This window comes from Zootermopsis nevadensis, unplaced genomic scaffold, assembly GCF_977971745.1.
Source record: "Zootermopsis nevadensis isolate Lab colony 2312 unplaced genomic scaffold, Znev_1.0 Znev_ptg000019l, whole genome shotgun sequence".
Classification (NCBI taxonomy): Eukaryota; Metazoa; Arthropoda; class Insecta; order Blattodea; family Termopsidae; genus Zootermopsis; species Zootermopsis nevadensis.
The window spans coordinates 9,738,650-9,766,490 of NW_028259151.1; the positions used below are offsets into that span (position 1 = coordinate 9,738,650).

The 27,841-nt window shown below is 39.7% G+C and overlaps 1 protein-coding gene across 4 annotated transcripts in view; it reads right to left on the reverse strand.

The window, feature by feature from the left end:
• Positions 1-613: 613 nt before the first annotated feature.
• Positions 614-27,841, reverse strand: part of LOC110835067 (uncharacterized) — a 114,930-nt gene continuing 87,702 nt past the window's right edge. For 2 of the 4 annotated variants that reach the window (XM_087351284.1, XM_087351283.1), the window contains exons 3-12: positions 25,890-25,937; positions 20,883-21,086; positions 20,633-20,766; positions 20,401-20,548; positions 19,381-19,674; positions 15,707-15,775; positions 8,746-13,428; positions 7,523-7,720; positions 2,745-7,206; positions 614-1,987 (exon numbers count right to left, since the gene is read on the reverse strand). In XM_087351284.1, coding sequence (XP_087207410.1) covers positions 1,888-1,987; positions 2,745-7,206; positions 7,523-7,720; positions 8,746-13,428; positions 15,707-15,775; positions 19,381-19,674; positions 20,401-20,548; positions 20,633-20,766; positions 20,883-21,086; positions 25,890-25,937 — 10,340 coding nt within the window. In that variant the 3' untranslated portion in view covers positions 614-1,887. The remainder of the gene's footprint in view (positions 1,988-2,744; positions 7,207-7,522; positions 7,721-8,745; positions 13,429-15,706; positions 15,776-19,380; positions 19,675-20,400; positions 20,549-20,632; positions 20,767-20,882; positions 21,087-25,889; positions 25,938-27,841) is intronic. The other 2 variants (XM_087351286.1, XM_087351285.1) reach the window with 2 other exon arrangements.

Sequence of the window (27,841 nt, forward strand, 5' to 3'; positions counted from 1 at the left end):
GCAAAGAACACATGTGAAAACTCTGTGCACCATAGAACTGATTACACCTTTGCAAAATTGTTGTTATTGTTTTCCTGAAAAATGTACTGTAAATTAAAAACATATGAGTGAAGATTTAATTTTTTTGTGGCAGCAGAGACAGACAGCTTTTTCTTGCCTACCCACTCAAGAAATGTCATTCATTGCCATGTGCTGTGGGTGCACGCAGCTAATATTTTCTCTGTCGAATGCCACATCATCTGCCATGTTGCCTGCCACTGAACAGTTGCAGGAGTGGTGCATATTCTTCAGCCACATTAAACAAAATAAAAAAATTGCTACTCTCTGCTGCCAAACAGGTACATGTTTTCTAAAAATTAACCTTTCTTTATTTTTTAATAGTATCAGCTTTACCTCCCACATGCACACAGACACAGTGCATTCTGCACAGTTTAGGCTGCTATGTGTTTTTTCGTCCACATTGACAAATTAATTGAATTTTTATTATTTCATATTGAATAATTAAACTAGTCTGAATAAATATTTCAGAACAGAGGTCTACGTCTGTAATTGTCACTTCCTTAATTTGTCAAACTGTTATGGAGGTAACGCAATGAAAATAATAAAGACTGCATTTTACTGTATAAAATTTTATTTGTAAAAATGGGGGAATTGGATTTATCTTTTGTGTGTACTTCCTCAGCCAGCAGTCAGATACTGAAAGTATGATTTTGAACACAAAATTGAACATAATTTATTATTCCCAATTAACATATAAATTATTCAATTTTGTGAAAAAATCACTGGCCAAGGGTCACATAATTACATATGTATATATATTTATATATAAATACTAAAATTACTAGTACTTAAGTGATAAACTTGGACATAATGCAAAAATGTACATATGTTCCAAACCTAAATGTTCAAGAGGTAGAAATGTATTTTACTACAAAAAAATATATATATAAAAAAGAATCAGAACCAAATTCTCTATATTTCTACCTGTCAAACAACTCAGGCAATTATTGGTCACGAAGCTGAAGCCAGAACAGCTTACTATTAAATGTACACGTCAAACTTTTTCACATTTAAATTATAAATGAAATGTTTGTGTGACTGAAACACATAATATGAAAATATGCAAATCTATAATTTTTTTTGAGCTATTTATAGTGTGTGATGTCATTCAGCATTCGTGACAAAAGGATGCATAATTCCTTCTATCAACCCATGACCAAAGTCAATGTACAATTAGTGACGTGCAACATCGTGTGTTACTCAACTGTAAATAACCTGTAATATTCTCTGAAGAGAAGAAATGTTTGAGGCAAAAACATAAGATATACAGAGTCCTATGACACACATTCAATTTAGTTTCTAGAGAATCAGTCTAAGGATCACATGGTTTGTTACACGTTGCATGTTTTGTCAAGTTGTGCAGTTGTGTTGAGTATTTCTAGATTCATTGAATTACCCAAATAAGTAGTCATCAGTCAGTCACTGTCTTGCATTTGATGTAAATACTGTCTTTACATCTGCAAAATGATAGACTGGAAGACAGAAAGATTGAAAGGATTTAGGGAGGAATTAGAGAAAAGGCACAGTTAGTATGAAAATCTTTTGCACACTCTCTCTCTTCCTCTTTTTGTCCTGTCATTTTGGCACCCATTTTAATTGTTTGAAAGAAATGTCTACTGGCATTCTTCATGGCCATTCACACTGCATTTTGCAAACTGTTCATATGCTGCCAGAGGCAAGCTATGTAATGCTGGAGTTGGGTTTATCACTCTCACCATCACAACATGTCATCTGCAACCTTCGTAGTTGCTGAAGAAACAAACTTTCTCCCCTGCTCGCAGGGAGAGGATTGAGCACGCAAATTAAGTTCACAAAAAAAGATCAACTTCATCTCCGTCTTGTAGATACTGCCTCAATCATTTTCCTCAACATAGGTTCTGGACTGCACACTTTAGGATCGCATTTCATTTGACCATCTCCTCCGCATCTGCAAAAATAGTTTCACTATTAAATCATAATTCTTTGAAAATTACTTAACAAGGTAAAGCTATGTTAACATATTTGACATCACATTTGAGAATTACCTAAATTTAATGCTGGGCCTACTGACCGAGTTCTTTGTGGTTTACCTCAGTCCATTTAATAAAAATGAAATGCTACTGGCTCTTAAACACAGAATTATTCCTGCAGTGCAAGAAAACTTTGTCTAGGCAGAGAATGGTTAAAACTGGCCTCTACCAGACCTCTCGATTTGCCAGTATTAACTTCTGTGGCGCACTGTCAAATCTATTTCACTAAGTTTTGGATTTTTCAAATTATGTTTGAATTATTTTTTTATTTATATCAATTACAGTCACGTGTCTGTTATTTGGATTCTCTTTCCTAATTAATGATAAGAGAGGGATACATTACAGGAACAGTGATTCTGTGGTGACATGGATCATTAATATCCTATAAATAATTTAATCATAAAATCAATTGTTAGTAATTACTAGCTTATAATAGAAAAGGTAAAATCACTGAGCATTAAAGACACGAGAAGGGACTGAGGCCAACAACCTAATGTGATCTGTGGCATTTGCCATGTCAATAGAATTAAGAAAACATTGTGTACAACTCCTTAAAAAGATATCTAGAATTATGGACACTAAAATATCTTTAAAAATATAGCAGTAGAAGTGGCATATAACTCCTAAAAGAAACACCTGTATACACTACAACTGAAAATAAAATTTCTTACTCACCTACAGGTCAGACAGGGCCCTGATGCTGACCGAACTATTTCACCCACTCTGTATGCTTGTCCTTGTATCTGGCACCCTGTCCGTGATGCTACTCCCTTGTACGCGTGTGAAAAAAAGTGTGGGGGCAGCGTTGTAGTGGTAGTAGTGGTAGTTGTTGTCACATTCACGGAGGTTGCCATGGATACTGGACATTCATAACGAGGGCAACAGAAACCTTGAATTGGTTCTTCATGACATCCTTTAATTGGTGGCGGACAACTCTGTTGAAGACAGATAATATCACTACGGAAACAAAAGCAGAAATCGCAAGGGTCATCCCTGGGAATCTGCTGTGCTGACACATAAACTTTTCCACCATAGCGGCAGGTGCCAGGTCCAAAGGCAGCTTGCTCATCATCCTCATCATAATCTGAACCACCAGATGATGGTGGGAGATAAGCACCACCTGAAGATGGAATATTTGCCTCTCCTTCTCCTCCTCCAAGTGGCTCTTCAGTTGAAAAGTGATGACCTGTTGTTGGCTTTTCTGATGGAATTATCTGTGCTGTCGTAAAGTGAAATCCTCCAGGGCTTTCATGTGGATAGTTTTCTGTTGTCACCGATGCTCCAAATATATTTGTGGCTTTGTGATCAGAAACACTTGTCACTGGTGATTTTGTTGTTTCATGAGCACTATAATTTCCTTCACCAGGAATTATACCATGTTCTATAGAAGAAACCGTGTGATCTGCAGATGTTACAAGTCCATGTATGGGTTTCACTGTTGGAACAATATCATGTCCTATTTCAGTTTGTACATGTATGGGAGTTAATGTTATGTCACTTCCAGAGTCTACAGGGATTTGCTCAGGTTTCTGAAGAGGTAAATCAGTGTGATCAAAATCAGAAACTATAGAAGGAATATGTTGTGGCTTCTGTTCTGGTGTTTCTGATTCTGTGGGAATGTGTTCTGGCACATGTTCTGGCCCTTCTGACTGGCTAACCTCGGGGACATGGTCAGGTGCTTTCGTATTGTCAGCTTCTACTTCCACAGGAACATGTTCTGACTCAGGAGCAGGTGCTACCGTATGTTCAAGCTCAAATTCTGTAGAAACATGCTCTGGTTTATATTGAGGTTTTTCAGAATGGCCTGTCTCAGGGACACGTTCGGGCACTTTTGTGTTTAAGATGTCCATTTCTGTAGGAACATGTTCTGGTGCTTCTGTCTGGTCAGTTTCAGAATCTGAAGGAATGTGTTCTGGTTTATGTTCAGGTGCTTCAGAATGATCTGCTTCAGGGACATGTTCGGGAGCCTCCGTATGTCCACTTACAGATTCTGTAACAGCATGTTCTGGTATATGTTCAGGTGTTTCTGTATGTCCAGGTTCTGATCCTGCGGGAATATGTTCTTTTTCAGGTTCTTCAGAATGACCTTCCTCAGGGACATGTTCGGGAGCCTCCGTATGTCCAGTTACAGATTCTGTAACAGCATGTTCTGGTATATGTTCAGGTGTTTCTGTATGTCCAGGTTCTAATCCTGCGGGAACATGTTCTTTTTCAGGTTCTTCAGAATGACCTTCCTCCGGGATATGTTCGGGTGCCTCCGTATGCCCAGTTACAGATTCTGTAACATCATGTTCTGGTATATGTTCAGGTGTTTCTGTATGTCCAGGTTCTGATCCTGCGGGAACATGTTCTTTTTCAGGTTCTTCAGAATGACCTTCCTCCGGGATATGTTCGGGTGCCTCCGTATGTCCAGTTACAGATTCTGTAACAGCATGTTCTGGTATATGTTCAGGTGTTTCTGTATGTCCAGGTTCTGATCCTGTGGGAACATGTTCTTTTTCAGGTTCTTCAGAATGACCTTCCTCAGGGACATGTTCGGGAGCCTCCGTATGTCCAGTTACAGATTCTGTAACATCATGTTCTGGTATATGTTCAGGTGTTTCTGTATGTCCAGGTTCTGATCCTGCGGGAACATGTTCTTTTTCAGGTTCTTCAGAATGACCTTCCTCTGGGATATGTTCGGGTGCCTCCGTATGTCCAGTTACAGATTCTGTAACAGCATGTTCTGGTATATGTTCAGGGGTTTCTGTATGTCCAGGTTCTGATCCTGCGGGAATATGTTCTTTTTCAGGTTCTTCAGAATGACCTTCCTCCGGGATATGTTCGGGTGCCTCCGTATGTCCAGTTACAGATTCTGTAACAGCATGTTCTGGTATATGTTCAGGTGTTTCTGTATGTCCAGGTTCTGATCCTGCGGGAACATGTTCTTTTTCAGGTTCTTCAGAATGACCTTCCTCCGGGATATGTTCGGGTGCCTCCGTATGCCCAGTTACAGATTCTGTAACATCATGTTCTGGTATATGTTCAGGTGTTTCTGTATGTCCAGGTTCTGATCCTGCGGGAACATGTTCTTTTTCAGGTTCTTCAGAATGACCTTCCTCAGGGACATGTTCGGGAGCCTCCGTATGTCCGGTTACAGATTCTGTAACAGCATGTTCTGGTATATGTTCAGGTGTTTCTGTATGTCCAGGTTCTGATCCTGCGGGAACATGTTCTTTTTCAGGTTCTTCAGAATGACCTTCCTCAGGGATATGTTCGGGTGCCTCCGTATGCCCAGTTACAGATTCTGTAACATCATGTTCTGGTATATGTTCAGGTGTTTCTGTATGTCCAGGTTCTGATCCTGTGGGAACATGTTCTTTTTCAGGTTCTTCAGAATGACCTTCCTCAGGGACATGTTCAGGCGCCTCCGTATGTCCAGTTACAGATTCTGTAACATCATGTTCTGGTATATGTTCAGGTGTTTCTGTATGTCCAGGTTCTGATCCTGTGGGAACATGTTCTTTTTCAGGTTCTTCAGAATGACCTTCCTCAGGGACATGTTCAGGCGCCTCCGTATGTCCAGTTACAGATTCTGTAACATCATGTTCTGGTATATGTTCAGGTGTTTCCGTATGTCCAGGTTCTGATCCTGCGGGAACATGTTCTTTTTCAGGTTTTTCAGAATGACCTTCCTCGGGGACATGTTCGGGGGCCACCGTATGTCCAGTTACAGATTCTGTAACAGCATGTTCTGGTATATGTTCAGGTGTTTCTGTATGTCCAGGTTCTGATCCTACGGGAATATGTTCTTTTTCAGGTTCTTCAGAATGACCTTCCTCCGGGATATGTTCGGGAGCCTCCGTATGTCCAGTTACAGATTCTGTAACATCATGTTCTGGTATATGTTCAGGTGTTTCTGTATGTCCAGGTTCTGATCCTACGGGAATATGTTCTTTTTCAGGTTCTTCAGAATGACCTTCCTCCGGGATATGTTCGGGAGCCTCCGTATGTCCAGTTACAGATTCTGTAACATCATGTTCTGGTATATGTTCAGGTGTTTCTGTATGTCCAGGTTCTGATCCTACGGGAATATGTTCTTTTTCAGGTTCTTCAGAATGACCTTCCTCCGGGATATGTTCGGGAGCCTCCGTATGTCCAGTTACAGATTCTGTAACAGCATGTTCTGGTATATGTTCAGGTGCTTCTGTATGCTGTGCTTCTGATTCTATAGGAATGTGGTCTGGTTTCAGGTCAGGTGTTTCTGTGTGGTATGAAGGATGTTCAGGCGATTCTGTATAATCTGCCTCCGATTCTGTAGGGATAAATTCTGGTACATGTACAGGTGTTTCCACCTCAGGTTCTACAGGAACATGTTCTGGCTTCTGGTCGGGTGCTTCAGAATCAACAGATACTGACTCTGGTTTTTCTTCTGGTGTTATAGTGTGATCACTCTCAGATTGAACAGGGATTTGTCCTGGTTTCGGTACAGGTGTTTCAGTGTGATCCCGTTCAGTTTCTGGAATCTCTTCTGGTGTTTCTGCATGGCTATTTTCAGAAGAAATAGTGATGTGCTCCGGTGTATTTGAATGGTCAATCTCAGAGTTATCAGGTATTTCTGGGTGGTCAGTCTCAGGCTCAAAAGGAATGTGTTCCTGTGCTTGTGTATGACCAAGGTCTGATTCTATTTCTGGTTTTTGCTCAGGTGTTTCAGTTTCAGCTGTCCCAGAATCTGTAGGATCATGCACAGGCTTTGTGTTATCTTCTTCTGATTGTCCAGGAATATGCTCTGGTTTTTGTTCAGGTTCAGTTGCTTCAGTTTTGTTTGTCTGTAATTCTACAGAAACATCTTCAGGCTTTTGTACTGGTGATTCTGTCTGTGGAACCTCCGATAAGGTAGCAACATTTTCTGTTGGATGATCAAATTCAACAGGAACATGTCCTGATCCTTCTTCTGGTTTTTCAGGTATAGTTTCACCAGGAATGTGAGCTACTGATGATTCTGTAACCTGATACAATTGCTCTTCTGATATCAATTCTACTCGGGTGGTTGTTTTATGGTTTCCAAATTTCTCCTCCTGCGTTGTTATTGTTGTACCAGGACGTTCTGTTCCTGCCATCTGACTATCAGACTCAGGTGTCTCCTTATTATCTTCATCTGAAAAGAAGTAAGATAGATTTAATGCAGTATTAGACCAAAGTTATTGCTTAGGCCATTCAGTTCCGTAACTCTGTGGCTGAGCTTATTTTAATGTTTATAGTGTACAAATATTTTATTATTATATTTCTTTTTTCTTATATATCATCCACTGTGAAAATAAAAATACCCTGTTGATGCATATCTCCATACAGCTACATAGTACTACATCCCAGATGATAGCCAACTTCATAATCATTGGTCTAATAACCTTGGATCTCACAAATTGCATCACAGTTTCCTCGTGTTATAAATAATGTATTATAGTAATTCTTACCACATGTGTATGTTGGGCAACATATGTCACCACCATGGTGAACAGGCATGCAATTACTATGATGCTGTGGAGGTGGAGAGCATTTCACCAAAATGCAGTGCACAATGCTGCTAACACAGCGACAGCTTAGCTGGCAGTGGGAGGCTGGCGGAATAGCCGAGTTGTTCAAGAATGTCTGGCCATTTATAAGACAGCTGCCTGCAAAAATTAGCAGAACATCTCCCTCCTGAGCCAGATGAACTCAATTCACATCTTTCAACCTGATTTCCCCTTAAGATCCATTAAAATATTATCCACCCATCTGTACATATTTCTATTGAGTGGTCTCCTACTTTCAGAATTTTGAACTCACAAAGTTTCTGAAAATGCTCTATGTTGGTATGAATTCATAACTGAACTGAACCGTGCGATAACTAGGATTCTTGGTACGCTCAAATATTCTATGCATGTGTCATGTTATTGCCAATTGAATCAAATGGCAAAGTTCATCTTGCATGTTGAATCCTTACGAGTAACCTATAACCTTCAGAAGGCCAAGAACTACTTTACATCATGGATGAAATGAGTAGGAGCTGTGTTGTGGATAAACCAAAAGTTCTGGTGCACTGGCACTGCCACATCCTCCAGTGGGTTAATAACTCTTCAATTAATGTAAACAGGAGACTCCTGACATTTGAGGCAGTAGTTCATAAGGTCCTATGAAGAGTTTACCAAATATTCCTGCTCAAAAATCAACAGCAGTTTGATGTTTCATCACTGCACAATGTTGCCAAATCTCGCTAACAAAACATTTGCAACTGTATGATAAAAATAAGGTGTTGGCTTCATTTTAGAAATAGAACATGATCCTCATATTTGTTCATGTAATTAAGAATTACTCTGTACAGAGAGGCTCCTAATGTATTAAACTTAAGGTACACATAGAAATAGCTATCTTCAACTTCTGGTGCCCTTCCATTAAAAAATCAAGAAAAAATGCAATAAATCCTTAATGAAAACATTATAATTTGAAATATACTGCCACAAACTTAATTTCTTTTTTAAATCATATAAACCCCAATTAATCTGTCCCAACATAATCAGGAATCTGCTGTAGTTTCACATGTACTTTGATATTATCATGCACAATTTAGGCAATGGGTATTTGGGTTTCAATGGCTATTAATTTTAATTTGTTAAAAATGAACAGAAAATAATTAGCAAAAGTATTCATAAAATCATACCTTCACCTGGAACAATGCCATGGGTTGGAACAGTTTCTGTAGTTGTAGATATGCCAGATGGCCCTTCTGAAGTATATGAAGTAACACTATCACCACCAAATGCACTGCTACTAGTGCCTGCTACTGGAACAGCTGTAACAACTTCTAACCCAAGCCCAGTCACAGATTCATGTTCAAAACCACCTGTTGCAGGTTGTGCTTCAACCTTTCCTGTTTCAGTAACTGCTTCATGTTCCACAGATGGTCTTTCACCTTTTACTACTTCAGTTACAGTTCCCTGCTCCACAGATGGCTCTTCAACCTTCACATCCTCAGTTACTTGTTCATTTTCCACAGATGGCAATTCACCCTCTATCTCAGTAACTGATTCTTGTTCCACAGAAGGTTCTTTACCATTCACAGTCTCAGTTACTGGTCTGTGTTCTGTGGGTGGCTTTTCACCCTTCACTATTTCAGTTACAGGTTCCTGTTCCAAGGATGGCTGTTCACCCTCCACAGTTACTGGCTCTTGTTCTATAGGCGTTTCTTCAACTTTTACTCCTTCAGTTACTGGCTCTTGTTCTACAGGCGGTTCTTCAACTTTTACTCCTTCAGTTACTGGTTGCAGCACCACAGTTGTTTGATCACCCTTCACTATCTCAGTAACAGATTCGTGTTCCAAAGGTAGCTGTTCATCCTTCACTACTTCAGTTACTGTTTCGTGTTCCAAAGATGGCTCTTCACCCTTCACTATTTCAGTTACTGGCTCCTTTTCTAAAGATGGCTGTTCACCCTTCACTATCTGAGTTACAGGTTCCTGTTCCAAAAATGGCTGTTCACCCTTCACTGTCTCAGTTACAGGTTCCTGTTCCAAAGATGGCTGTTCACCCTTCACTGTCTCAGTTACAGGTTCCTGTTCCAAAGATGGCTGTTCACCCTTCACCGTCTCAGTTACAAGTTCTTGTTCCAAAGATGGCTGATCACCCTTCACTGTCTCAGTTACAGGTTCTTGTTCCAAAGATGGCTGTTCACCCTTCACTGTCTCAGTTACAGGTTCTTGTTCCAAAGATGGCTGTTCACCCTTCACTGTCTCAGTTACAGGTTCTTGTTCCAAAGATGGCTGTTCGCCCTTCACTCTCTCAGTTACAGGTTCTTGTTCCAAAGACGGCTGTTCACCCTTCACTGTCTCAGTTACAGGTTCTTGTTCCAAAGATGGCTGTTCACCCTTCACTGTCTCAGTTACAGATTCCTGTTCCAAAGATGGTTGTTCACCCTTCACTGTCTCAGTAACTGGTTCCTGTTCTAAAGATGGCTGTTCACCCTTCACTTTCTCAGTTACAGGTTCTTGTTCCAAAGATGGCTGTTCACCCTTCACTGTCTCAGTAACTGGTTCCTGTTCCAAAGGTGGCTGTTCACCCTTCACTGTCTCAGTTACAATTTCTTGTTCCAAAGATGGCCGTTCACCCTTCACTGTCTCAGTTACAGGTCCCTGTTCCAAAGATGGCTGTTCACCCTTCACTATTTCAGTTACTGGTTCTTGTTCTACAGGTGTTTCTTCAAATTTTACTCCCTCAGTTACTAGTTGTTGCTCTACAGTTTGTTGTACATCATTCACTATCTCAGTTACTGGTTCATGTACTGTAGATGACTCTTCAACTTTTATTATTTCAGTTACTGGCTCTTGTTCAGCAGATGGCTGTTCACCCTTCACTGTCTCAGTTACAGGTTCCTGTTCCAAAGATGGTTGTTCACCCTTCACTGTCTCAGTAACTGGTTCCTGTTCCAAAGGTGGCTGTTCACCCTTCACTGTCTCAGTTACAATTTCTTGTTCCAAAGATGGCTGTTCACCCTTCACTGTCTCAGTTACAGGTTCCTGTTCCAAAGATGGCTGTTCACCCTTCACTATTTCAGTTACTGGTTCTTGTTCTACAGGTGTTTCTTCAAATTTTACTCCCTCAGTTACTAGTTGTTGCTCTACAGTTTGTTGTACATCATTCACTATCTCAGTTACTGGTTCATGTTCTGTAGATGACTCTTCAACTTTTATTATTTCAGTTACTGGCTCTTGTTCAACAGATGGTATTTCACCCTTCACTACCTCAGTTACAGGTTCCTGTTCCAAAGATGGCTGTTCACCCTTCACCGTCTCAGTTACATGTTCCTGTTCTAAAGATGGTTGTTCACCCTTCACTGTCTCAGTAACTGGTTCCTGTTCCAAAGATGGCTGTTCACCCTTCACTGTCTCAGTTACAGGTTCCTGTTCGAAATATGGCTGTTCACCCTTCACTGTCTCAGTTACAGGTTCCTGTTCCAAAGATGGTTGTTCACCCTTCACTATTTCAGTTACTGGTTCTTGTTCTACAGGTGTTTCTTCAAATTTTACTCCCTCAGTTACTAGTTGTTGCTCTACAGTTTGTTGTACATCATCCACTATCTCAGTTACTGGTTCATGTTCTGTAGATGACTCTTCAACTTTTATTATTTCAGTTACTGGCTCTTGTTCAACAGATGGTATTTCACCCTTCACTATTTCAGTTACTGGTTCTTGTTCTACAGGTGTTTCTTCAAATTTTACTCCCTCAGTTACTTGTTGTTGCTCTACAGTTTGTTGTACATCATCCACTATCTCAGTTACTGGTTCATGTTCTGTAGATGACTCTTCAACTTTTATTATTTCAGTTACAGGTTCCTGTTCCAAAGATGGTTGTTCACCCTTCACTGTCTCAGTAACTGGTTTCTGTTCCAAAGATGGCTGTTCACCCTTCACTGTCTCAGTTACAGGTTCTTGTTCCAAAGATGGCTGTTCACCCTTCACTGTCTCAGTTACAGGTTCCTGTTCCAAAGATGGTTGTTCACCCTTCACTGTCTCAGTAACTGGTTCCTGTTCCAAAGATGGCTGTTCACCCTTCACTGTCTCAGTTACAGGTTCTTGTTCCAAAGATGGCTGTTCACCCTTCACTGTCTCAGTTACAGGTTCCCGTTCCAAAGATGGCTGTTCACCCTTCACTGTCTCAGTTACAGGTTCCTGTTCCAAAGATGGTTGTTCACCCTTCACTGTCTCAGTAACTGGTTCCTGTTCCAAAGGTGGCTGTTCACCCTTCACTGTCTCAGTTACAGGTTCTTGTTCCAAAGATGGCTGTTCACCCTTCACTGTCTCAGTTACAGGTTCCTGTTCCAAAGATGGCTTTTCACCCTTCACTGTCTCAGTTACAGGTTCCTGTTCCAAAGATGGTATTTCACCCTTCACTACCTCAGTTACTGGTTTCTGTTCCACAGATGGCACTTCATCTTCTGCTATCTCTGTTACTTGTTCTTGTTGCACAGGTAGTTCATCACCCTTAACTATTTCAGTTACTGATTCATGTTCAACAGATGGTTCTTCATCCTTCACTTTGTCAGTTACAGGTTCATTATCTGGAAAGTAGCCTTCTCCTATTCTCTCTGTTACAAGTTCCTGTTCTCCAGAGTGTTCTTCTCCTATCTCTCCGTCAGTTACCGATTCCTGTTCTACAGATGGTTCTTCATCCTTCACTTTGTCAGTTACAGGTTCATTATCTGGAAAGTAGCCTTCTCCTATTCTCTCTGTTACAAGTTCCTGTTCTCCAGAGTGTTCTTCTCCCGTCTCTCCGTCAGTTACCGATTCCTGTTCTACAGACGGTTTCTCTCCCTTTACTCCCTCTGTGACTGGTACATTTTCCAGATGTGGTTCCTGCACTTTTGGTCTTTCAGTTCCCACCTCCTGTTCCACAGATATTCCTGTTATGGGTTTATGTTCACTGGTCACTCCTTCAGTTACTACTTCGTGTTCTACAGGTTGCACCTCACTTGTGATGCCCTCTGTCACTGTTACTTCATCACCTTTTGCAGCTTCTGTTACATATTCATGATTTACCTTGCTTGTCACTGGTGGTTCTGCACCCTGTTTCCCTTCAGTTACTACTTCATGTTCCAATCCATTAATATTGATTGGTTCTTCCTCCTTCTCTCCCTCAGGTATATTTTCTTTTTCTGTATTATCAGTTACAGACTGTTCTATATCACTTAATCTTTCTGTTACTGATGCCTGTTGTACACCTCCCTCTTCAGTTACTTTTTCTTGTTCCATGTCACTATCAGACAGCCCCATCACTCCTCCTGCATCAGTATCTGGTTTTCCGTCATCCTTTACTTTTTCAACACTTTCAGGTGTTTCTTCTCCTTTATCAGTTCCAAAACCACTGGCTGTTTCTTGTTCTCCTTTCGCAGTCTCTGAACTTGTAACTACTTGTTCAACTCCTGTTATTCCTTCAGCACTGGTCACCGAGTGATCTATGGTCTGAATTTCTCCTTGGCTTGGTGTGGGCTTCTCTTCATCTTTTATATCTGGTATCATGTCAGTTACTGTTTCTTGTTGTATAACTCCTTTTATATCTTGGTCATCATCAGCTGTCTGAGTTACAGTTTCGTCATGAATATCTGGAATCAGTTGTTCATTCTTTTCTGATGAAGGCAATTGGTCGCCATTAGCTGTTTGTGGTACTTGGGCTTGTTCATGTTCTTCCTTCTCTGTTACTGGTTCTCCACTGGATGTAGTTTTCTCATGCTCTATGCCACCATGCACACTGCCGGCAGAAGTGCTTCCTTTTCCAGGTAAACCCACATCGGCATATGTTGCTGTCACCTCCTTCTCATGGGAAAGGCTTTCAAATGGAAATGTTCCATTATCTGCAAACAAGAATAAGTATTTCCACTAATGTTCACATACTTTCACATAAAGGCACTTGAATAAATAAATAATGCAAATGGAAACATGACAGATTTCCAAAGCATTTAAAATCAAAAGCAAGAATGAAACTGATAATTCAAATTCTGTATTAAAGGTAGCATGCCCGTGTTAATTATCACAAACATTATGATACAATAACAATTTTCTGATGATGCACGCAGCAATAACTTCTAAAATATAATTAAACTTCTATTAGACTACGTTGTTCAACATTCCAGAAGACGGTCGTTTTCATACTTGCCACAGTAGAAACCTTACGTCTCATTCATGCAAAATTGTTTACAGTAAACTTATCAGCATCATATCAAGGAACAGTTGAACAAATTGGCAAGATAAGAACCATGGCGCTCTGATAATTAGAAAAATAATTATTATAATGATGACACAGTACTCTTCTGCTAGGGGTTACAAATAAAAACTGTTTATGTTGCCTAATAGACCCGCATATAACACAAGATAAAAAGTAAAGCTGTCCCACTATACACCAAGCAGGTACTTGGGGGGAGAGGAGGAATAGCTCCAACTCATTCTTAACCTCGGACCCCCGGAAGAAAAACCCTGGTACCCATTGAATAGGAGGCTGGGAACAAGGCATACAAGTATATAAAAAAGAGGAAATGGTAAGTCAGTAGTAACTATATTATTATTTCTGTGTTGTTAACCTTTACCACTGTACTGCACCTATAAACCATTAGCTCAACACAGTAGCTGTTTTTATTAATATGGAGCATTCTGCACAACAAATATTGCAGTGGATATAACTTCTACAGGTCTTGGTTTGATTGTAAACTGTAACTAACTTTATAAAAACTAAAAGAAATGCCACTCCAATTTAAAGAAACTGTTATTTTTGTCGTTTTAATTGTTGTTATTAATCAGATATATTAATTTACTTAAATATTTACTTGTGGACCCTTACATAACCTCACACATACTTACCTATTGCTGAAATTGGTTAATTGAACTATATAACAAAGGGAAATCCAAGCATTTCAAGAACAGGTACCACAATAACACCAACTACCAACAATAAACAAAAATATGGATAAAAATTTACACATACACAATGTTACTGGTTCTGTTACAAGAGTGTAGTAGCCATACGCATAAGCATCCGTCACTTCCCAAATTGTTAATTTGATTTGAAGGAGAGAGAAAAGTATGTTCATATGTTTCAGTTTGGCTCTCACAGCATGCCTACTAAACTGAAATAAGGAAAAAGGCATTCTGCGCCCAAGCACGTCTTTCTGGTTTCTACGGTGCAAGGCATGACTAGATTAATATTTTGTGAATTTAAGAAGAGAATTTTGATATTTCTGACAGCCAGCGAAGGAAATCATTATGTTTACTTGAATATTTATCTCTCGATAACCAAAGCATATTAAAAGAAGCATATACAAGCTTGTATTAAGCCACTTTTATGTATAAATCAAGCATAAAAATCCTTTAAAACTTATAAGCACAGAAGACAATGCTAGTTTTATGAATAAATTCTCCCCTGCAGAAAAACAAGCTAGAAAATGCACACACAGCAAAATAATTCTGGCGCATTCACCTTGCTATTGCATCTAAATATTCATTAATGCTAACATTTGATGGTCCCTTACGAATAACATAAATCAGGCAGGCACATGAGCAATGCCTCTAATATCAGTATTCATTACATCAACGAAACATTGGCTTACAACACGGTTCTCACATAGCTGATTGACTGAGAAGACTTCGTTATATTCAGTGCCATGAAAGCTTTAGTTCTTACACACTCCAACAGAATTCTATCAATGTCAGTCCGTTAACTGTTTCAAAAACCATAAAACTTGCAGCAAACAATGTACTTTGCATAAAATGTTCTTCATTTTTCTCTGCAATGTTCGTTTTGAAATACTTTTCATTCTAAAAAGCTTTTAGCGAGTTACGCTCAAAATATTTTCGCAAACACTCGTGTGACTTTGCGTAAATTATCCGTTAATGTTGCCCATTTTAACCAAAGGTGGAATGTGTCATATGTATATTTTAGTAAAATTCCCCCAATATAAACTTTTATGAAAATCCATTCTTCGGTTCTCGAGTTCTCACATGTTGACAGACAGACGAATAACAGATAAGGAATGAATTCTTGCAACTACAACGTGAAGGCGCCAAAACATCTTTAGTTTGTGGTAATTTTATCTTTTGCGCTCAATATGGTAAAGAAATTGTTCCGAATACAATCATTACCATTGGCATCATTTTCATGTTTGCGATTCTGCCTCAAGGAGAGGTTGTTCACGTGTCTTATCTCGTTATCTGAAATCATAAAGTGCCAGGTGATCGTGAGTCTCCGAGGACCTATTGTCAATCAATCTGTTTGGCAGCAAAGGTCTCAATGTTAGATACATCTTATTAACACAACTTCCGTGACATCTCCCAAACCCAATAATGTCCTCAACTTCCACGGATATGTTCTTAGTAATCCTGTGAGAAGAAGTTACGACAACAGTAAGATAATATACAGTACATTCTGTTATTTTATTTTATTATTTATTTAGTGTTCTGTCTGACGACAGGTCCATATGAACAGGATCCTTCCATCCTTTTCTCGGACTGGGACCTGTTCATATACGTTCTTGGCAGATGATCCAGAAGTGGTTTGCCATTGCCTTCTTCTGTGTGTGAATGGAGTAATTGTTGGGATGCCACGGAGGAAAACTCCGTGTTGCCTAGACCACGGCCTTGCCCAACACAAGTTATAAATCGGACACCGCCGGGAATCTAACACGAGACCCCAGGATTAAAAGGCCAGCGTTCTAACCGCTAGACCACCGTGGCGGTTCTGTTATTTTACAAGTATAAAATCTACAGGAAGAGAAAGGAATCGCTGACTTTGGTATAGATGATACCAGCAGAAATAAAATAATATTCGTGATACTACAGTGGCCTGGTCACTCGCTACTCACAAAAGCACCAAGAAACCTCCGAAGAGGAAGCTGCGAAAACCCACAACGGGGTCGTAGAGCCAGGAAACAAACAACTACCACAACAGCGTGATTCTAATTTTTCTCTTTAGGAAACACTGAGCAGTCTTGATATGTCGGCTGATTAAGAATGTAATAGTGACTCTGTTATAATTTTCGTAATAAGTCAAAAGTACTGAACAAGGGAGCGCTAAGGTGTCCATATTTTGTGTTTTTTTAATTTAGAGCAGAGAGAAAACTTTTGGCGGCGGGTTCTCTTAGTGGAGCTGTATTACCACTTTCTCTCGCAGTTTAAATTTTGTCCGAACAATGTCGCTCGCAGAAAACTGTAACGTAATCACTGTTAATTCTAACAGCAACTTGTTTCCTTCGCTCTGCTGAAAACTTGGTCTTTCAATTTTCATAGGCGTTGCATTAAATGTTCTCGTAACACTAATTACAGTATATTAGATAAAGAAACAGACTTCACTATGTACAAGTGTCAACAGGTTGGACAAAAAAACACACAGCCATTGCAATGAAGAACGAAATAAGCGAATGAATATATGTACAAAGATCATGGCAAACAACAGACGTCTCACTGGTTAAATAAAGGAAATTTGAAAATATGGTTTATATTAATGAGTAATAAATTTGTTAAATAGCACTTATTAATCACTGGAACATTTGTAGACCTCCTGAAGCCTATACTACACCACGTCTCAATTTTGCCTTTGTAAACAGCCTCAGAACATAGAGACAGAGCTTCGAGGGTTTCCAAGAACCAATTTTCACCTTTTATATGACAATAATGTAATTCCGAATAGTTTTTCCCTTTCAGATTAGTAAATGCAAAATTATAAACCAAGGTCCCCTGCAGCAACATTTTGTTTGCGTCTTGTCTTTGCAGTTTGAGTGGAAGTTTAAGATTGTGTGTGTTATATAAATACTAATTTGTGTAACAATATACAGGTAGCCCTCGATTTGCGCCGGTTCAATTTGCGCCGGTTCAGAATAACGCCGATTTTGAAACCAGCAAGTCAAAAAGTGAAAAAGAAATATATTTTACTATTATTTATAACGTTTTACAATGTTTCTCGTATTGATTCTTATACTAAATCGTAATTCTTACATCGCTGATTTTGAATAAAAATTATAAATGCAGTCATCTCTGCAATTACGTAAGTTTCGTTAACGCGAATTTGCTCCAATGAGATCGATGAATCGATAAAAGCTGTTTGTGAAATGCAAACTTTTGCATATGCTAGTTTGCTCTTATGCAATTTCATTCCTGGCTCTTCAAACTTTCAAAGGACTAATTTAATCTCTGCGGAGGTACCGGGGTTATTTTTACTACGCGATTTTCTATAGGTCGGCGTCTTACATGAATTCAACTATCGCATGACAGCAGAGATGACTGTACACAACAGTCACACGAAAGAATCGCGGGGACCAACGAATTGCTGATTGTAAGTGCAAAAATATATTTTTTAAATTCAATTCAATTTTATTTGTCATTTCAGAGCTTTAAATGTAACGCCATTATATTACTCGTCAATGTTTGGGTGCTGGGAACGCGTGTTATTGACTTCTCATTGATTTACATTATAAAAGAGTTTCAATTTACGCCGGTTCAGTTTACGCCGGTTCGTCCAGGAACGCGTCCCCGGCGTAAATCGAGGGCTACCTGTACATTCAATGCAGTTTGTATTTTTATTTATGCCAAGCGTAATCTTCAGTGAGATTGTGGATTCATACATCTGATATTTGCCATCTTATGTGCGTGAATGAAAAGACAGAGAAGCAAGCTATAACAAACACTGAACACTTTCAAACACGGACAATAATTGTTTTAGTGTAAAAAAAATCATGCTTTGTACATGGACATACATCACACGCACACACAAGTTTATTGTACAGGATATTAGTGAATAAGGTGGGAAATGAAGAATGGACATTTTACAACAGTTGTCCACTGTTTCCCTATTTGTGTACTCAGCGACAAGAACACTAAGCTCTAAGAGGTAACTATGGGTTGTCGCGTCACATGTCACATCAACCGTGTCCTTGAAGACAAACACGACCACTGAAACATTTATCAAACAGCTGATCATCGAAGAATATTCATTGCATTCAGTTATTTATTTATTTAGTGTTCTGTCTGACGACAGGTCCATATGAACAGGATCCTTCCATCCTTTTCTCGGACTGGGACCTGTTCATATACGTTCTTGGCAGATGATCCAGAAGTGGTTTGCCATTGCCTTCTTCTGTGTGTGAATGGAGTAATTGTTGGGATGCCACGGAGGAAAACTCCGTGTTGCCTAGACCACGGCCTTGCCCAACACAAGTTATAAATTCGGGCACCGCCGGGAATCGAAACCGAGGCCCCAGGATTACAAGGCCAGCGTTCTAACCGCTAGACCACCGTGGCTATTGCATTCAGTTACCAAGAATAAATGAAATCTTATGATCTTATGACGACGTCCTCTGAAAACAGAACATTTCAACATTTTCGGATGCAGAATACCTTTTACCAAACGTTTTTAAGACGTGCTGTATGTGATGTGGCGATGGAACGCACAACACCTGCGATGCTTTAGACAGTTAGTAAGACGCAAAACTGGTTTTTACGTGTGTTTTGTCGAATATTTCACAGTACGTGAGTTGCTGTATTCTTCAATTCCTACTAATTCTTGAAGAAGTCTCAAATTTTCCTGTATATACAGGGTGATTCAAAATTTGAGGGCCAAATTGAAGGAGGGTATAGAGGGACTCAGAGAGAACAACTTTCGAATAGGAATCCCTGTCCTCCGAAGTTAACCTGAGGCAGTCGAGGCCATTGAAGATCTGATAACATACCGCTGAAATAATCGTAAATGTGGGAAGATAACGTAGGGAAACTGTTTAAAACAAAGTATTTTTGAGAATTACTTCTGATGTGGTAACATTACTTACCACACTGATACTGCTCAGGACAGCACTGGCCAGGCTGTGGTGGTAAAGCTGTACAGTTCTTTCCTTCACGTTCTAACGGAGTACCACACTCTTGAACGGCGCACACGATGTCTCCTCGCATACAGTAACAGTGTTCACAAGGTTTCGAAATATCGATACGGGCACCATCTGCATAAAGCTCTTCATTAAACAGACAATCCAACGGTCCAGGCGTGGTTGTGGTTAGGAGGAGACCGGGTGTTGGTCGAAAAGTTGTCGCAGGAACTTCTGGAAGCTCTGTTCCATCCAGATAATCTGAAAATTAAAAAGCTGTTATTTGATAATGGGGAACAAAAGTTCTGAAAGCTCAAAAACTCATCACGAATCTTATAAGATACCGATTTTCTCGAAAAATTACAGAAAAAAATGATTACACGATTTAGACACAAACCTAAATAATTTTGTTAAATACAAGTAATATGAAACATGGTGTTAGAGTAGCAAATATATTTTTGTTTCAATTTTTTTGGTTCCTGTACGTCTGTCCTGCTAATGGAAATTCAACCTGCTCAGTTGATTTAGCGCCAATAATAATGCTAAAATTTATCCCTGCAGCTGAATGGTTTCATATCTGAAGATTCTTTTGAAAAAGATCACATTTTTTTATTTTGGTTTCGTAACTATAGAAACAAATTTAACTTTTTATGAAATTAAATTATATTTGTTTAAATCTTGTCAGTCAAATCACAATAAAATTCTTATTAAATATTAAAATATTACTAAAATTAACATCAAGTGATGTTCTAATGTAAATCGAACATTTCGATAGCGAACATCAATTTAAATATTTAAATGTTAATTTTAGTAATATTTTAATATTTAATAAGAATTTTATTGTGATTTGACTGACAAGATTTAAACAAATATATATTTATCACAATATGACGCAACTTTATCATCTCATGAAATTAAATTAGTTCATAAAAAGGTTATCTCTCGTAGAATCCTGCCTGGAGAAGGGGGCATAGTTACCACACTTACCACAGTCATATCGGATTGGACAACATACTCCTGGCTGATAAACAGGCCGACAACCTTCTACTTGCAACGTGCATTCTTGCATAACACATGCCGTCTTGTTTCGGATGCAGTAACAGAGTTCACATGGATTGCTAGGATTTCCTGGTACCTGTTAAGAAATCAGTGCACTTTCATTGTTTATTCTAAACTGACAAACATTGATACGAACGTCTCATAACCACTTATACCTTACCTGTGCACCATCTGTGTAGAAAGTACTGTCGATGGTGCAGCCGTGATCATCGAGTTGGCCGATGGCCGTGGTGGATCCGGTAGGAGCCGGTGAAGTCGTCGCTGCTGTTGAGCTCGTCAACAGGTGTACAGGAACTGCAAACCACGTGACGTTCTTTTTTAGACACCGTATTGCAACAGCGTGTTATGTTACTATTTAAGTTTTTTTATTTTCAAAATTAACAGGCAGAACTGAAGAAAAGTTTTAATACCTTCAGGGCATGTGATAACAGGGCAGCACTGGTCGGACTTCTTCTCAATAGTGCAGTCTTGTCCAATGCCTTTCGTGAACGGACAGACTCGTAGGTAACACATAAGCATCCTATTGTGGCAGGTACAATTAAGGCAAGGTTCATTGGTAATGATGCGATCCCCTTCATCGTAATGCTGGAAGTTGTAATAGCAGCCTTTCACATCTGTACAAAAGAGTCAATATTCAGCAGTCTCCTTCCAGTATAAAGAAATTCGTGATGGTTTGAGACAACACAGAAAACCATGTTCATTAGAGCAGAAGTATAACTGAATGTGTTTATAAAAATTAAATGTTTAACAAAGTATTAGTTTAGTAATTTCATTATCATAAACCCTTTTTATCAACGCATAAATTATAAAATCCTACCCGGTTATATCCATCGATGGGAATATTAAGTAAGGAAATAATTCTGCAGAATATCCCTTGAAATTCAGATTTAGAAAATCGCTCTATTGGGCTTGTGTACTTTTGAAGACGGAGGTTTTATAAAATAATTCACACGACCAATCGTATCTTATTTTTATCAGGATAAAATCAATGTTCAGGAAAATTAAGTTTCGTATTGCGTCAGCTTGTTAATACCCTATTCACAGAGCGCCGTGCTACATCGGCAACTTATCGTGCACTCGAGTGAGACAGGTAGACTAGCGTGAAATCTGATCTACGCACTGTGTCCATGTACACGGTTTGTCGCCTCGATTTCAATTGTTTGGCTCTGCAGGGAAAGAATTTTGCAGTCAAAGCAAATTTGCTATCGTTTCAAAATTATTTAACTTCTGTGCTCTCCATACCAATGGAATGAAAATTGAATCCATTCTTTCCCATGTCCGTATATTCAACCGGTCGGAGTCTGAGAACATAATGCGGGAGACAATAGTTTGGCGAAAGAGACAGGAAGTAGGCAGGAGGAAAGAGAAAAGTGCATAACGGGAAACTTTTGTACTCTTAGCCAGTAACGGTGATCAACTCAAGTAAAATGAAATGCGTGGGACATACAATCAGAAAAACTTGAAGAATATAAAAACTTATGCATAGATTGAGGAGAATATTAAAATGGAAAAATACAATGCGAGTATATGGACTGCGCTCTTGTGACTCTGCGTAGGGTCATTCGGCGGGCCCTTAGGAACACGGTGCCATAAACAAAGGGATTTCTTAACCACGCAAGAGACTATCAGCTTGACACAAGGTTAACCTATAAACAAAAATTAATTCAAGTTTTCCAAGCCAATTATTAGCTTTAAATTCAACATTGTGCGCGAAATATTGTTAATGATCTTACGTAATGAAAATCAGGAATAAAACTTCCCTTCCAGCGAATACTGAAAACTAATTTTAAAATCCGTGTATATTACTCCACAATTCATAATCCACAACCGTACAAACACCCGCTGCTGTTCTCGTAAGCCTCACGACAGAAATAAGAAATTACACTGGCAGTTCAAGACGAGGTGCCCGCAGAGAATCATTTCGACTTGCCAGCTTCACTGCAATGCAGGAGAAGTTGCCGCTACGTCTGGGCGCAGTGTTAGACGATATAATGACGAAAATGTAAGACCTGATCACATGATAAAATAACATACTTTGCTGTAGGTCCGCGAGAATCAACTGTATTTGTTTAATATTTCAGTTTGAAAGAGTCTGAGGGGGAATAGCTTGGAATTCTAAGTCTTAACGTCAATAAACCCACTAAGTGCCGAATACGTCGCAATAGAAATTTAAGCCCGTTATGCTGTGACGTCACAACGAGGTGGAATAAAGGTAACAGGGGTTTCCTTTTTGGAAAATTATCTAAGCATTTCTTTCAGAAAGAATAAACAAACAAATTAAGAGCCCCAGTTTGTTTATTCTGCCAAGTTTTCTACAACATCCTTTTGTTTCATCGCACTTTGGTTCAAATATTCTCCCGGGAACCCGCAATCTAAGTGCTTTCCTTAATATGTGGGACCAAAACAAAATTATACAGTCAGGTGGTTTAATTTCTATTTTTATTTATTTATTTATTCTTACCGAAGTCGGAAAGGCTCGCATTCTGAACTGCGTGGCACTCCCCGAATCTAATCTCCTCCCAATACTCCCGCTGGAGTACAAACCTCGGTTACCCGGTTCGTTATAATTTGCTTAATAAACTATTAAGCCCCTCCCCCTTCCAATATAAAAAGCACAGAAGAACACAGTCCTCATCGAAGCTGAGCGGTCAGAGAGAATTAATATTTGTTTTGGAGAAGGAAAATCTTCATCCGATGAACCACTCATCTGGTTCGTGGTCTGAAATTTATCCTAGTTAAATGGGGCGTTGTTACAAGATCATTCTTAGTTCGTATATGAAAATAAAATAGGAGTTATAAAACATTTTCTGTGTATCGTCTTTTTTCGTATGATCGTCGCTGTAAACAGCGATAATATTAATACTCGCCTTCCTGAGCGCTACGTATCAGCATTCTCAGGCCCTATTTAACCCTTTGAAGCCGAAGATCGTCTTCATAATATTCACGAATCCAGACCGTACCGCGAAGAAAACACTTCACCTCACCATTACGAAAATCACCTGGTTAACCCTTTGAAGCCGAATCTCGTCTTCATAATATTTACGAATCCAGACCGTACCGCGAAGAAAACACTTCACTTAACCATTAGAAGTCGAATCAGGCGGTACCACATAAGATTTAACAAAAGAACATCCCGGTCAAAGCCTTAAATAATAGGGCCACTTCAGTACCATTTCGTCGTCTGTGTTTAGGTTTGGCAAGTGGCCACTTTCCTTGAGATTCTCAGTCTAATATTCTCTAAGTTTGTCCTCCTATCTCTGCTACATGTCTCACCCATCTCACTTTAATCACTTCAATAATTTCACTAACAAAAGTTTGATTTTCATGTAGAGACCTTGAAACTATGGCGTCTGCTTAGAACTAGGTTTTACAATTTTAAATTTATAAAACGTTTTCTACACAAAGGAAACGCAGGTGAATGTTAAACAGTGTCACGTGATCTTCTGGTAGGAGAAATGCCTTTTATCCACTCCTCGTGTTATGACCGGAAATAAATAATTGTTGCTGGATTGTACATTTATGAAGCGATTAGATCTTGAAACAGCACGCAGAACCAACCTTGCCTGAAGAAGGGTAGACACCGGTAATCCCCAGAGTACGGACAGCGTGGTACGTACGTATAAATATTGTTTTCAGTCTTTTATGTTTTTCATTTTTTCAGATCGTAGCTAAAGAAAGACTGATGGTCCTACCGACCCCGATAACACCATGGAGTACAGCACATAGAGCGACGTTTCTTAACCTATGGTAAGTGTACCACTGGTGGTACGCGAATTAAACAAGAGAATCAAAAGATAATATTAATATAAATAAGTTTTCCTTAAAAGAATTTGGTTAGTGGTACATTTAATGTGTTAAATTAGAATTAGTTGTACGCCAGCGAAAAAGGGGTGAGAACCCCTGACGTAGAGTGTAATATATGTACAAGGATGGCCCCGATCCAGTGTACAGATACAAATATCCAGCCATCACAAAAGAATGCCACAAGAGACTCTTACGGACACTGCACACTGTATCTGTGCCCTCATGAAGCACGCAGCTAACGGTCTTAAAGACTTCTCTTACAGGTTGTGCAAGGTCATGTCTGACCTCTTGTCCTGATCTTCCAAGACGTTGCAATGTTTTGCTAAGGGAATGGACGGAAAACTTGGTCTTCACATTTTATGTAACTGGTAGTAATTGCCCAGTACCGGAAACTTAAAGACTAAAAATAAACTTCGCTGTCACAAAAATGAATTCCGCTGACGACTGCACACAAGGAATTTCATAACATCTAATTTTTTTTCCCCGTGTTCTGAGGCTCTATTGCTAAAAGTCAGCCAGCTGTAGCAGGGTTGTGTCAGTACAAACTTTCCCCTTTTTTTACGTATCTGATTGACATATATAACAGGGATGGTCTAAAATCAAGTTTCTTTCCCAGTCATAATATCGCTTCACAGTACGTGGCGCCTCCACCTCTGACGGGGAACTTCGGTAATATCGCTTGAAATACACATCAAGGAACTACTGCTCTGGAGTAGGCAGGTCGATGGACCATCCTCACCCTCAGACTCAGTCCAAGTGCAGTGAAGAACTGTCATATCCGGTGCTACTGGCTTTAGCACGGTCTGTCAGGGAGGGAGGGAGGGGTGGACAACTGAAGCAACAAGCTGGTCGTTAAAACCGTGGGACAAGAAAAACATGCAACAGACTTGGGGGGGGGGGGGGTGTAACTAAGTGGACTGATGCTACTGGAGAAGTCATCAACTTTTCCCTGCATTCTTAACTTAATTCGGCAGAAGACAAGAGACTTGCTGAGGTCTTCCTGTTGGCTTTCCGCAGTCGTCGACACGCCTGCCTGCTCGTTCCCACAGACATCTTACCCATGTCAGTTCCCAATTACGATGTTCAGAGCTGTACATTAATATAGGTCTAGTTAGATTAATTATTTTTACAGTTGACTGTGGTTCCTGTAAACTAACGGTATGTACGAAGACGGTTCTACGAGTAATAATAATAATATGTGAACGCATAACCGAGACATTCAAACCGTGGCACAAGGTCGACCACGGATGTTAGAAACATTTTCGTGCATCTGAAATGTCAGTATATAAATATCTCTGTATAAAATTGTATAATACATTTTGAGTTTATCCAGATTTTAAGGTGCTGGTTGGATCTCTTAACATGTCCCCCCAAAAAATTAAAATCTATCGGGGTAATCAGATCCGTGGAAGGCCTATTTTCCGGCATTTTTAACCAGGATAACTAACTAGCTAAGTCCCTGGTAGCAGAACCCGTGGGTACCGGACACGATCCCGAGCCAGCCAACTCCATTTTCCGTCATTCGCCAGGATAAACAAACACGTTTTCTGACCTTCAAATACAAAGGCGTAGGTTTGTAAGCAGCTGACACAGAGTAGATGTATAGTACTCACCACCATAATAATCGTCCACTTGGGTCTGCTCGTCGCCGTATACGGGCGCTGTAAAGAAACAAAAGAGAGTGTAAATAGTACGATCACTGCTAACAGATGGCATCACAATCTCGGCACATCTAAATGTTTGACAATTTCGTTTCTACATTTCAAAATTGTTTACCAAATTCATGAAAAATCTTGTTTTAAAAACACGAAATGCAATTCAGTTGAAAAAGACTTTCGGGCGAATAGTATAAGCAACATTTTTTTAAGTCCGGTGCTAATGTAAATAAGAACACATTTAAACATCGTCTTCGTCCAATTGGTTGTGCTGTTTATAAAATAATACGCTGTGTGACCAAACTACAGACAGAGTTACTGAATTGATTAGCTGGTCGTATGTTTTATTCCAGTGTCAAGGTTCGAGACTGACGTAATCTCAATCCTTTCCAAAAATAACAAGCAGACCAAGGCTCAATCATGTTGTTACAAACAAACAAGGCCTGTTATCAAATTTCACGTCATTTGCATATTGTAAAAAATTCAACCACTGCTCGCAATCTGCAATTTTCTTACAAATCAATTGGATAGACCCATTCCTTTCCAGTTTGTCCCAGTTTATGTTCTACTTGTCGTCGATCTGTCCTCTTCCCGTGCAATATTCTGTTCATCTTGTAACTACACACAACAAGAGTCTTTGTTGAGAAGCCGGTCGTAGCTGGCCAAGACATAGAGGTTCATTATCGTTTGATAAGAGCCCGGAAATGGCCCCGAACCTGAGCAAAGTCTACTCCAAATGCTCCGGTACCATTAAAATCAACTTTAATATCATCCTCCCATTTTTCTAGTCGTTCCCTCGATGTTTTCCGACAAACTATCGTGTTTAACCTCACTTTCGTATGCTACACACCTCACCAATCTCGTCCTACCTGCTTTGATCACCATAATAACAAATGATAAAAGGTATAAATTTCTGAAATCCTCACTGATTCATTTTCCTATTACATTAGCCCACATGACGTCTCGTAAGCTGGAGGTCCCGGGTTCAACTCTTGGTCCAAAGACCGGAAATCCTGACAGATGATTTTCGTGGTCTTCTTCAGCTCCATCAGGCAAATGTTGCGACAGAACATAAAATTAGGCCCCGGCCACTTCTTTTCCAAGTCATTGTTCATTAATCGCCGTATCGTTTACGCCAAAAGCGTCATTAAATAAGCATCCCGTTGGTCCCTCTTATTGCCTTACACTCCAGCTGTTAGATTCGTAACACAAAACAGTGGCCTTACGGCGTGTTACAAACTGTCAAGGCTAAATAAGATGGCGGCCTTAACCCGTTTCCAGCATTTGCTTCATAAATCTCAGGATGTCGGACACGCCCCCCCCCCCCCCCCCCCCAAAGCCAAGGTCCCAAACACAACATAACATTTGGCTCATCGGGATTTTGTTTTTTCTAGGTTTCAGTGCCTGCTTCAACCAAAAAACTAAAGCGGACAGAATGACAAACTTGAGGAAGATTTCGTTTTGAGACAGTTGTCGGCCACTTATCAGAGGGCGATTTGTTACGTTGTCTTCAGATTCAAAATTCTTACTTTCCACGACGATTTTTACACAAAAAAATGAGAGACGGTGTATTTTATATCCACGGAGTTCTTTTCATTCGTGATACAGTCTCAAGAAACATTTCACTGACGACTTTGGTCAATCCGTGCCTCGGGCGCTGATTTCACATCGCGCTGAGTCCTGGGTCCAATACCAGGGTGGCCCATTTGGGATTTGTCCTGTCAAATCACTCCATCGCCGCACTCATTCATCAAGACCCCGCTAGTGGCAGCGTGTTCGACCTCACTATGTCCCGAACTTGTAAACCGCATTCATAAAGCTTTCATTTTGTCCTTGGAAAAATAACAGTTGTTTTTCTCATGACATATCAGTAAGGTTACCGCTAAGGGGTTTAAAATAACTAAATTGGC